The following is a 12,851-nucleotide window of genomic DNA, read 5'->3' on the forward strand; positions in this document are numbered from 1 at the left end:
TATATATATATCTTCTCCATCTGCAGACACATGCATGGCATTTGTCCTGGTCTAACACAAATGCTTATTAGTATTCATGATCTTGTGGGGATCTTACGAGCTTCATAAGGGCTATATATATATATATATATATATATATATATATCTTCTCCATAAGCAGACACATGCATGGCATTTGTCCTGGTCTAACACAAATGCTTATTAGTATTCATGATCTTGTCGGGATCTTACGAGCTTCATAGGGATGAGTGCAGACCACACTTTGAATTAGCGGTTCATATTCGGCTTGTTGAATTGGAGCATTGACGTTCGAAGTTTTAAGTTCATGAATGAATAGAACCCCCGATCCCACGCATGATAATATATAGAGCAACTTGAAATTTTAAATGTCGCTCGCTCTACGTAATTAATAGAAAAACACGGACATTACTTGTTCTAGTGTAAGGGTTAAGAAAAAACAATGGATAAAGAAAACGAAAGAGAGCAGAAGAAGAAGACGACGAAAGGCAGCAGGTCTAAAAGTCTAGAAATTGCTAGAATATTAACCCAGCAGGTAGCATTTGGTAAAAGTGATTGTCAAAATGACTAAGCAGCTGATTAAAATATATTTGAAACGGGAAACTTGTCCAATTAGTATGGAAAGATAAACCTCCTTAATCAGCATGAAGAGATTTATATTAATAGAAAAACACGGACTTTTCTTGTTCTAGTGTAAGGGGTCAAGAAAGAAAAATGGACAAAGAAAACGATAAGAGAGCAGATGAAGAAGAAAAATAAAAAAGGCAGCAGGTCTGCAGTCTGCACAAGTGCTGATCAGCTGGGAATCTGGATCTGTAGGGAGAGGTGGGACAGATAGAAATTGCTAGAATATTAACCCAGCAGCAGGTAGCATTTGGTAAAAGTGATTGTCAAAATGATTAAGCGGCTGATTAAAATATATTTGAAACGGGAAACTTGTCCAATTAGTATGGAAAGATAAACCTCCTTAATCAGCATGAAGAGATTTATATTAATAGAAAAACACGGACTTTTCTTGTTCTAGTGTAAGGGGTTAAGAAAGAAAAATGGACAAAGAAAACGATAAGAGAGCAGATGAAGAAGAAAAAGAAAAAAGGCAGCAGGTCTGCAGTCTGCAGAAGTGCTGATGAGCTGGGAATCTGGATCTGTAGGGAGGGGTGGGACAGATAGAAATTGCTAGAATATTAACACAGCAGGTAGCATTTGGTAAAAGTGATTGTCAAAATTAAGCAGGTGATTAAAATATATTAGAAACGGGAAACTTGTCCAATTAGTATGGAAAGACAAACCTCCTTAATCAGCATGAAGAGATTTATATTAATAGAAATTTCAAGTGTGCTCAACCAATCAGCATACAAATCCAAATCCTAATCCACTATCTTTATCCTAATAAATATTTTAATTACTCGAATAATCAGCATTCGAATCTGATATGTGAAACTGGAATCTTGATAATTAAGGAATCTTGATAATTAAGTTTAGACCCTTCAAGTCGTGTTGTTTACATATAAGAACTAAATTATTAACCTACTATTCGTATTGTGACATTATTGGAATATATATACGTACATACAAAAAATCCTCATTTAGGTTGCTAGATACACGTGAAAATGGTTTTTTGTTGTAAAAAAGTTATGGTTTAGGTATGATGAAGAAAAAAGTGCTTGCGTTTTAGGAAGAGCAGGTGTGATTAACAATCCTAAGACAATACTAATTAAAAGCCGCCACTCACCTACTAATTAAAATGTTTATGGTGAGGGTTAAAATAAACTGACGTGACAAGACATGATGCACCACCAATCTCAATTTTCGGAATAAACCGGTGGATCAGATTAACCAATTAAGCTTTAGGTGCAAATTCAGAATACTACCTACCTACAAAGTGGGTGTTATGAACTCGCAATCAAGAAGCCCTACCCTATAGTACAATTTTAGGCAAAATACGTCTCTTTCTCAGCCTAAACATTTTAGTCGAATTTTGCTATCTCATCAGGGTAAAAGCAGAAGCGAAAATAACTACTTGAAATTTATCCCCAATAATTCACAGATTTCTTCTCTAAAAAAATTCACATCCTAAGTCCCTTACAACTGGGACGAAATTGAATAAGAACTCAGTGTTTTCCTTTTCTTTTCATGTTAGGAAACCTAACCCCTAGAACTCATGCTACAAAGCACATCTACCAATGGGGCAACTATCAAATAAAAGGGCCTGCTTGAACGGCTCGTTCCTTGGGTTGATATATAGTATGTCCACCGATAACAAAGGGGAGAGAAGCGCCTGCTTGAAATTTAGGTCCAAGATTTGCACCTGGTGTTTGCTTAAAGTGCCTCTCTAGAAGGATAGCTCAAAAATGTAGCCGTGACCTTTGACCTTTGTTTTCTTCGGGGGGTGCTTCTCTCGAAATTTCTTCAGGCTTCTAACAATTCATAGTGCCTCCTTAAGATTGAAGGTCCTAGTTAGGTCCCTAGCCTTGTCATACTCATTCAAGTCAACCAACATTTTTTTCAATCTACGGGCAAGTCCGCTAATTTCACTTTGTGTCACACCTAGCGAATGCTTCTTCTCCAGAGTCCTTCCCAGTGAGAGCACATAATCCACCAGTGATTGCAACTTACGGCTGCACAATGTAAGGAAAATGAGTAGAGAGCATTGAACATGCAGTTAAAGGCATTATATAGTAAACAAATATCAGTTTATATAACTCATCTAGTGGTTGGAATACAAAACTTAAGGTGAAAGCAAAAAGAGTTTTTCTATTTAAACCCCACACTTCTCTTTGTTCACCCATGTTCTTAGTTCACCCCAACTTCTAATTCAAAATTTCACAATTTCTAAGAAAACCCCACTATCTTCCCAAACTACCCTCAGATTAAGTATTAATTTACACACACCCCATACACCCCACTTAACCCTCGGATTGATCTAATAACTTATTAAGTTCCTATTTCGTCAGTTTTGTAGTTTGCCCAATTCAATTGCAAAAGAACCCACCTTTACAAACCCCACAATTTCTGGGAAATTTGGAAAAAGGAATTGGAACCCACCTCCTATACCCCAAAGAACAATTCCTGAACCCAAAGGCAGGACCTTGATTTTTTAATGTTTCAAACAGCCATCTAATTGACTCTGACTGGGCTAAGCTCAATTCCTTGTCCAATGGTCTAATTGCTTTCAGAGTGAAACATATACTGCTAAAGATTTAAGCAGGACTATGTTCTTTCCCTTGAGTTTTTCAATTGGGTTGCAGCTCAAAACCCCCGTTAAGGGACATGGAAGCTCCGTGCCCAGCAGATTGGGGTGTTTCCCAATTTCCCATTTTATCAATCTCCCAAAACTTAAATCAATTCACGAACCAAAACCCTCAAATCCCAATTTCTCATTGTTTAAGCAGCTGGACCATGATGATGTATTAGCTGGTGACAGTCCTCTGGATTTGATGGACAAGGCGGTGGGGAGTAGGAGGGGTGGTGCGCGGTGGGATATTGAGCCATGCACTTGAACTTGTTTTCGGTGGGGTGTGTATAGATGTATTAGGGTTAAATATTAAGTTGGATGATCTTTTTTGTCTTTTTACACAATAATAAAACTTAACAGCTTAATGATTTAAATATTGGGGTGAACAAAGAGAAGTGTGGGGTTTAACATAAAAGGGAACTGACAGGGAAGGGGGGAGGGAGTTGGTTACAATGCAACAACATTTTAAGCTAGCCATACTAACAAAATACAATTAGATTTGACAGTTCTAAGGCTTCTAAATAAAGAAGTTTGCTATGTTATAAAGGGAATGTAGAGTTGGTCTATGATAAACGTGATGTTCAACTCAACTAGTGTTACAATTTTTGTTAACCTCTGCAATACCCTGGATGCAAATGTAGGGAAGACCTTCAACAAGGTGAGGGAGGAGAAGAATGGAAGGAAAGGAGAAGGCTACATCTGTTACCAATTTCAAGCACCAGATTAACTGGGGTTAAACTTAAAACCTCACATCCTTAAAATCATCAGTTGAAGTCAAGAATGCATAACAGACATGGGACACAGAAGTAACTATTTCAGAAACAGATTATCATCCTTAACATTCACACAGTTAATAATAGTAAGCAAACTCATGCAAGGAAGTTTACTGTGTTAGTTGAAAGTGCAACAGGGGATATTTTGAATGGCAGGAAATTCAATATTATTAAAACACTATCGTCATTAGCAATACCTACCGGTCCCCTGTGACATTTGAGCCTGCCCACACCCCAGATAGAGAAGCAACAATCCTTTCAGTTCTTGTAATTGCATCATGAACATTTGCAGCAATGCTTCGAACATGAGGTAGAACTTTGCCACATAAGAGTTCCTCAATAGCAAGCTTCTCTAGAACTGGAAAAGCAAGGATTTCTTTCCACAAGCAGATGTTTTTCATCAAACGAACAGACAAACCGAATCGATATGCTGCAATCCGTGCTGCATTTGGCACCGCTGTCAATACAAGTGGGCTCCATGTTGGGACCTATAAATTGGAAATGATGAAGAAAAAAAAGAAACGATATCAACTCAGTTACAATCTAGAGTTGACAGGTAGATAATTAAAACATAAGTTAGATAGCATTAATACTTCAATTGCATAAAACATAAATACACCACTTGCATAAATTAAATACATAATGCAAAAATATGTCAATAGACACATATCAGTCCATATGCCTGCTTTAATGTCTTAAAACTTAGTTTGATAATCCAAAAGTTATACCGTAAGATTGGTGACAGCATCAGCCAGACGCGTACGAATAGCAACCAACAAATCTGCAAGAGCCTCACTAGAAGGCGGAACATAATCTGTTACCACACTTGTGGCAGCAACTGCATTCTTTGTCTCTCGTGTACTGAGAATGTCCCAGCAGTGAACAACTTGGTGAAGCAAAATGGGCAATGCAACCTTTTCCACCAGATCAGGGACAAGGTTAGCATCAGCATCATCTGGTGCAAAATCACTTCCATCCTCCGGTAAGTTATAGTCCGCTAACAATGAATGCCTGAACAGGGAAAAGAGCTTATTAGAAAGATGGAACAAAGCAGCAGCACTACATCAGTGTGTGCTTTTATAAAAGATGTATTATGGCTATTGCCTCAACCAAGCAACCGAGCAACCAAGCAGGCTACACCCAACAAGAGAAGCAAGTCTGTATAGAAGGTGTGAAATATTTTCCACTTCAAATTTATGCACAAGTACCAGCTCATATTTAGAAAATCTGTTTTTTCACGGAGAGGATCCCACTTCACAAGCTCCAGCCTTACATATGGAGAAAATATAGCAGGAGCACTTAATGACATGTAAGCATCACGGTAGCTGGATGCATAGTCTGTCTTCCATTCTTCAAACCTTTCTTTGACCAATGAAAGTTTGGAATATTCCTCGGCTGCATCACTGAAAACTTGAGCAGCAGTCTCGAGTACTAACTGGCGGTGTTTGTGATATGCATTACTCTCACTGTCACTCTCATCGGTGCTTGATTCTCCTTCTATTGTTCGATGGGTACTGTCCACTTCCATGGATGACAGTCTCTTAGATTCGTACCTTCTTTTCCTGTGTTGATGAGCCTCGGACCTTCCTTTCATATCCCTACGTTTCTGAAGGTTCATATCTCTACCAAATTCATCTAATTTCACTGGTAGATTTGTTTGTTCCCTCTCAGCAGTAGTTGCAGCTTGTGCTGCACTTTTAGCAGCTGCAATTATTTCAGCACTGCTACCTTCTTTACTGAAGATAGACATTGCTGCTTTTACAGCTGCTTCTACTTCCATCATTTCATCATCATCCGCACTTCTTCTTTCCAAAGTAGCAGATGCACGTTGTTCATGAATTTTCTGCATTTCCTCTTCAAGCTCTTCTATCAAAGGAGCTTTAACCTGAAAATGAAGAATTACAGCAAAAGAAGATTAGTTCTGGTCAAATGATGTCCATATTGGGATTAAAAATTGAAAACAAAAGAAGAAACATAAAGTAGTTTTTAAACTGAAAGTAATATGGCACTACCAATTCAAAAAAGAAACATAAACAATATAAACTCCCCATGTATATCATACACTACCAATTTCCATTCCTCTTGTCTGTTTAAAAACCATAATCACCTTTCCTACGAACTTATACATATGTGTAAATGGGAAGGAAGAGAGGGGAGGGGGGGAATGATAATTCATGTTGTTATTTTGCAAATAGCATACCTGCAAAAAGTTACATAAGACAGAAACAAAGTCACGAAGCTTTTGCGTGAACTTATACTTCTCATCAGCAGCAGACAGAGACTTCTCGAGAGCAGTAATATTCAATAGTGAGGAAGACAAATTTTCATCAGTCTTAGTTAGTGACAACATGGTTCTGCCATGACTTTCCTGAGAGTTTAAAAAAAAAAGAGAGGAGCAAATCATATGAATCAGAAAACATATTCTGAGTGTACAGTCATACATATGCATATGCTATAAACGCCCCAAAAAATGTGGATATATCAAGTCAGAAATGAGTTACCGACACTGGCAGATTCTTTTGTTTCCAAAAGTATGGTTTGCATATTCAGCTATGTATTTTTAATGTCAAATCCCAAAAAAGCTGTTGGAAAGTGACAAATCTTTATTCTACACATAGCTTAAAAACATAACTAGTGAGCAGAAATTGACGTCGAGAGTAGAAGCCAATATTTCTTTCCACTATTAATTCCCATGAGACCTTGAAATGTCACTAACATAAAAAATTTCAATTTAAAAAAAAAAATTCATTTTTGACAAGAAGAGCAGCATTTCATACCTTAAGCTTCATCACATTTTCCTCCAAAGCTTTCTTAGCAATCTCAGCTTGCGCCTTTATCGACATCACATTAGAACCTTGTGATGCTCCAATGGCCCCTCCTATACTTGGCCCAACAGGCACGCTCTGTACTGAACTATACCCCGCCATTGCGGAGTAAGTAGCCTTCGGTTGGGGCACACTCTGAACCACAGGAGCACTAGTGCTGACCACGCCTATACTAGAACCATCATCCATCCTTTTTCCCAACCCTTTCCTGAACTGCTCTTCTTCCCAAATCTTCTCTTCCTCGTCTTCATCCTCATCACGGTCGATGCTTTTTTGCCTCAATACAGCATCCGCTGCCCTATCATCAACATCCTCAAACACACCCTTTTTAGAACCCTCCATATTATCCCCAAATATCGCGATTCGACCTCGAAACTCGGGCTCCTCATCGCTCAACCCTTCAGCAGCGCCATGATTACTCCCTGAATCCAATGAAATAAAATCCGGGGCCGCCGCCCTCGATTTTCTGAGCCGTTCCCTCTTCGCCCGAATCGCATTTATGGTGGCTTGATCAGGAAACAACCCAGATGAGCCCTTTGCCTTGTCAATTCCCATCGAGGCCAATCGGGCCTCGGCGTCGTCCTTGTCCCTCCTAAACAAACTAGCCCTTTCCTTCTCTTGCTCTTCATCGTTGTCGGAGTCCAACTCCCGGGCTTCTCTCAACGTATCGGAGATTGTGCCGGTGGGTTTAACAAGGCCCTTTAAAACAATGGTGGGTTCGGAGGAGGGTCGAGAGCTGGCCAGGGTTCTCGTGTTCTTCTGGAGCTCACGAAGCGCTTCTTTGGTGTAGGTTCCAGCTTGGGGTTGGACGTTGGAGGGCAGAGAAGTCGACACAGAAGAGGTATGAGCGAGACGGTCTTTGAGAGCTGTCATCTTGTGGGCTGAAGAGGGCTTGCCGAGACGAGAAGAGGGCTTATCGGGTTTGGAAGATGAGGAGCGAGATGGGGCTGCGGCGCTTTCTTCGTCGTCGACGAAGCTGAGGAGCTTTGGGGCTTGATTGTGTGGCTTCTTGGGCTTGGAGGAGGAGGAAGAAGAGGGTTTTGATGAGGATTTGACGGTGGGTATCGTCGCAGGGGTTCCGGTGTCGTTTGGGTCGTCGTTTTTGTCGTCATCGTCGTCGGCACGGCGGCGGAAGTTTCTGGCTCTGCTGCTCATGGTGGTGATTGGGGATTTCGCAGTATTCGAACGGAGAAGAGAGTGGGAAAGCGACGAAGGGGAATTTGGGATTAATTGGGAACAGAAATTGCCGATTCGCTACTTACTTTTACTATTCACTACTTCCTACCCTAGTCTAATCTAGTCATTTTAGCGGACCCTAAAAAATATATTGTTTGCTTCTTTTTTTCCTTTTTTCTAAAAATAAAATAGGAGTACCTGTGATATCATATGGATTCCTTTCATATGAATTTTTTGGGTTTCAATGACAAAATAAATTAGAAATTTTGACAAAGAAGGTAAAGTTTCGTTTTTTTATTTTTAAATATTATATATTTCTGATAAATTAAAAAATAAATAGTGTTCACATAGGTGTCATATTGATATAAATAATGCGAACTTAAATAAATTTTCATTGTCCTTCGGCTGAAAGTGAGAATGAACTAAATTAAAATTTCTATCGTCCTCACATTAATAGTGAAAGTAGCTAATATTCTCCTAAATTTTTAAACAAATGTACATCATGCTTTATAAATTGCTAGTGCTTGCCATATTTTTTCTTCCATTGAAGCTAATTGATGGTTGACACATGTGATAAAGAAAACATACTTTCGATCAACAGCTGGTAATGAATGAAGTTAACGCCAAGTCGCCATTTTCCCCTCTTCGCGCCCTCTTCTTATTACAATTATTGAAACTAGAAAATTAATATAATCTATATATATAAAGCAAAAGGCAGAGAATGGTGAAACATTCAAAATACCAGAAAATGCCATTGGTTAATGCAAACATTAAGAATTAAAATTATTAATTAAATGAGGATAATATGGTAAATTCACAATTTTTCATATTAAAAAAATTAAAATTAAAAGAAAATTCAGATAATGGATCCTATTTTTATGGAACACAACTATCCATTATCTTTTTTAATTCTAAAATAAATTTAAATTTTTTTAAAAAAAGCCTCTCGCAGGCACAGAAGCGCGTGCAGAGAGGCTAGTATAATATATTTGTTTGAAGAAAAGAACACGCGGTTTCAATATTCAAAAAATCAAATTTTAAAAAGAAATCTTTTATTAGTTCTTGCTTTTTTCATAAAATACGAGGTAAATGGGAATAACAAAGTCGAGTTAAATATAAATACCTGAAGTCTTGTTCGAGTCAATCTGTCGGTCAGTCGAAGTAGACGAAGCGCAGAGAGAGAGAGAAGCAAGTCGGCGGCCTTTGAAGCTCTGAACTCTGAGTTGGGCTTGTTCATCGTCATCGCTCACCTATGGCTGGGTATGCGCCTCTCTCTGTTGCTATTTTAGTTTGGGCCTGTTTTGGATGACTTTGAAGTTTTTAGCTTTCTATTTTTTGTTTTAAAATTGTGTGTATATTTATTGATGCTTCTTTCAGATTTATCATGGAATTTTCTGAGTTTTTGATTCAATTTGTTATAGTTTATGTGTTCACCTGATCAATGTACCATGAAAAACAGTATCGATTTAGGACATGTAGTATTTTGTCAGTGGACTGAACAGTGGCAATCAATCTGTAAGCTTTAAATGACAGTGGATTATCAATTGACAAATGACAATGCTTAAGCGCTGACAAGTATAAACTACTTTCGTTCAGTTGAGAGCCATGATTATTGTTCTGCTGTCATTGTTGAGTGCTGAGCTATACTCTTAGATCCATAATCTCTTTGTTTTCTTTTTCGTTTTTTGTGGGTATGTGTGTATATTTCATGTATTAATCGTTATGCCCTCAGAGGGTTTTTATTCTATTTCAAATTGTACCCTTAATTATATTTAGGTGGGAAGGTTGAGAGAGGGATTCATAATAATGTGTAATACATTTATTTTCCAAGAGATGGAAGAGGCCATGTGCACCTGAGCTAACATAAACAGCCCCTAAATAGTATGAGCTTTGCTGTTTTCTCATCGAGTCAGTGGTCACCTGTATTCACAGTTTGCAATGACACACCTCTGTGTGTGTTCTGATAATTTGGGCACTTTTAATACTTTGGTGGCGTATTATGATTGATTAATCTTTCATATTTTGTTTCTTCTCAATCGTCTTTGTCCTATGCTGGTTATACCTTTATGTATATTTTCAGTGTCCTCCCAGCTTAATTAGAATATCTGGTTTTAATTAAGATGGGTTCAGAGTTTACAGTATTTTTCTGATCCATGTGTTGGAGCAGCAGATTGTTTCAAGTGTAATCATTTGTGTGATTTATGCAGACCATCATGGTTGGTGGACAAAAATAGAATCGCCACAAAAATCAAGAGTGCATCTGGAACCTGTGATCCTGAAAGAATTAAATGGCAAAGCAACCCAACTAGAGCTTGTCCAAATTGCCAATATACGATTGACAATAGTGATGTAAGATTCTTGTTTTTGTTTTTTCATCCAGATATTACACTTTTAACGTTCATCAATGAAAACCCATCAGTTAGAGAATCTCTTGTTGGAAAGCATTTCCAACAATTTAGTTAATGAAAGTTTGTTTCTTTTTCTTGGATCTTCTTTTTTAACAAAAGTCGTTTGCAATTTCTCTTTCCAGGTTGCTCAAGAGTGGCCGGGTTTACCCAAGGGTGTAAAATTTGATCCAACTGATCAAGAGATTATATGGCACTTAATTGCAAAATCTGGTGCAGAGGATTTAAAATCCCATCCTTTTATTGATGAGTTTATCATAACTGTTGATGATGATGAAGGAATTTGTTGTTCCCATCCTCACAAACTACCAAGTAAGTGGCAAACATTTATTTTTTGCTTTAATGCTGGTCCTTAATGTTTTATTAGTTGATTCGAAAAATTAAATTTTAGGTGTTAAGCAAGATGGAAGTGCATCCCACTTCTTTCACAGAGCAATTAAGGCTTACAATACTGGAACCCGAAAGCGCCGAAAAATACATGATGGTGATGGTGATGTTCGCTGGCACAAGACTGGAAGGACTAAACCAGTGATGTTGGATGGGGTTCAAAGAGGATGTAAGAAGATTATGGTTCTCTACATGAGCACGGTCGGAGGAGGCAAACCTAAGAAAACCAATTGGGTTATGCATCAATATCACCTGGGAACTGAGGAGGATGAGAAGGATGGAGAGTATGTTATATCTAAAATATATTACCAGCAGCAGCAAGTCAAGCAAGCTGATAAAACTGATCAAGATATTCCTGAAGGTTTTGATCTGGTTATCACAGAAGTAGATCCAGTCACTCCCAAGTCGGTGACTCCTGAACCTCCGCGCACTGAACGAAAGCTTGCTGATTTTGATTTGGGACAAGATACTCCTGCTACTTCCAGAGATCCCTTTCCTCAGGTATAGTTTGTTTTCTATATTTGATTTTTAGTTTACTTCCAGTTTTCTGCTAACAGCGCGTCAAGACATATTTATTGTTTGTGTCGAACATACTCAAATTGAAGAGTTAAATATTATACTTTCTGCATTCACATTCTTGCCCTAATGGATACTCTCTCCATTAATAGAAAAGGTATGTTGGATGCTGTAATTGGTAGTGGCATGTTTCTAACATATAAGCAAGCTGCCTAAGATTTTTATGATTTAATGTAAATGATCGAAAGAGATAATGATATGGGCTTATTTTTGTGGCTTCTGTATTCAACTGAAGCATCATGCTGAAGATGAAGTTCATCCTAAGATGGACCATGCTGAAGATGAAGTTCATCCTGAGATGGACCATGCTGAAGATGAAGTTCATCCTGAAATTGAAAAGCCTGACCATTATGATCAACACAATGTTGAAAATGAAGCCGATGAAGTAATAAATAACACTGAAAACAATGCTCAGGAAGATCCAAAATGGTGGGACAGCGAGTCACAGAATCTTCTGGATTCGCAACAACTTGTGGAAGGGCTGTCTCTGTGTGATGATCTTCTTCAGAGTCAATCTCCAATTAGGACTGGACATGAAAATGGTGAACCAGCACGGGTCAAACCCCGTCTTGCGGATTATGCTAAGCTAGGACCAGAGAATTTAAAGAAGGATCTAGAGGAGTGCCAAAATATTGTCCTTGATCCTGCAAATATTATGTTAGAAGATACACCTCCAGATTTCCGACTTAGCCAGCTCGTAAGTCACCTTCTCTGCCATTTAATTTTGCTTCTTATTCTTTTAGTCAATTTTTTCTCTTTGCATTTTCTTATGGCAATGTATTTCTTCATTCGGTTTTGTAGGAATTCGGGTCACAGGAAAGTTTCCTTTCTTGGGGTGTCAAGTTGGCGGACTGAATATGGTTTGGGCTTTCTAGTGTTGAGTATGGTTGCATGGTGGTAAATATTTTGTAGCTACATTTTGATTTAACTTTGCCTGTCAAATCATCTGCAGGTTCTGAGATCTAACCTTTTGCCAAACAGCTTGAATCGTGATATCTGGTGTGAAAAGACTCTTTGTAACTGTAATTCACCGATATTTTGGGTTTGAGCATTGATCAAACTTACACTTCTGCTCTCTTTAAGCTTCAAGCTGAAATGCAGTTGTTTTATCTGGTTTGCTTTGTATCTTTGGATTGGAAACATTGACATCCAAATATATAAACCTATTAATTCTCTTATTCACCAGGCTTAATTTTAGTTGCTGCTTCGAGCAAAGTGCTTATGTAGTGAATTGCTTTTCAAAGACGTGAGCAGGACATTTTACTTAATGTTGAACATATAAAATGGAAATTATAATGGATTTTGAACTACAGAAAAAGCGCAAGAAAAAAAAAACTAAAAGTACATAAACGTGTGGACCAGCAAATTATTGGAAACTTTATGCCAAGGAAAGCACTAGTGAATTGCTGACATGTAATAAAATGAGAAGCACAGCTTGGACCAATAAGACATTGAT

The 12,851-nt window shown here is 38.1% G+C and overlaps 2 protein-coding genes across 3 annotated transcripts; one reads left to right on the top strand and one right to left on the bottom strand.

Moving 5' to 3' along the window:
- LOC18788780 (transcriptional repressor ILP1) lies at positions 1,995–8,471 on the bottom strand. Its single transcript, XM_020571016.1, has 6 exons — positions 6,804–8,471; positions 6,227–6,394; positions 5,235–5,911; positions 4,755–5,037; positions 4,228–4,514; positions 1,995–2,636 (listed from the first exon to the last, which is right to left on the bottom strand). Exons 1-6 carry the CDS (start codon positions 8,004–8,006, stop codon positions 2,444–2,446), a joined length of 2,811 nt encoding a protein of 936 aa, XP_020426605.1. The 5' UTR covers positions 8,007–8,471; the 3' UTR covers positions 1,995–2,443.
- LOC18791726 (SUPPRESSOR OF GAMMA RESPONSE 1) lies at positions 9,116–12,573 on the top strand. Of its 2 annotated transcripts, XM_020555543.1 has the most exons (7): positions 9,116–9,287; positions 10,235–10,376; positions 10,558–10,744; positions 10,824–11,320; positions 11,631–12,092; positions 12,197–12,255; positions 12,348–12,573. In XM_020555543.1, the coding sequence occupies exons 1-6, from the start codon at positions 9,280–9,282 to the stop codon at positions 12,248–12,250; spliced, it is 1,350 nt and encodes a 449-aa protein (XP_020411132.1). In that variant the 5' UTR covers positions 9,116–9,279; the 3' UTR covers positions 12,251–12,255; positions 12,348–12,573. The 2 variants fall into 2 exon arrangements, with proteins under 2 accessions (XP_020411132.1, XP_007222098.1); XM_007222036.2 differs by having other exon boundaries at positions 9,117–9,287; positions 12,197–12,573.

This window comes from Prunus persica, chromosome G1, assembly GCF_000346465.2.
Source record: "Prunus persica cultivar Lovell chromosome G1, Prunus_persica_NCBIv2, whole genome shotgun sequence".
Classification (NCBI taxonomy): domain Eukaryota; kingdom Viridiplantae; phylum Streptophyta; class Magnoliopsida; order Rosales; family Rosaceae; genus Prunus; species Prunus persica.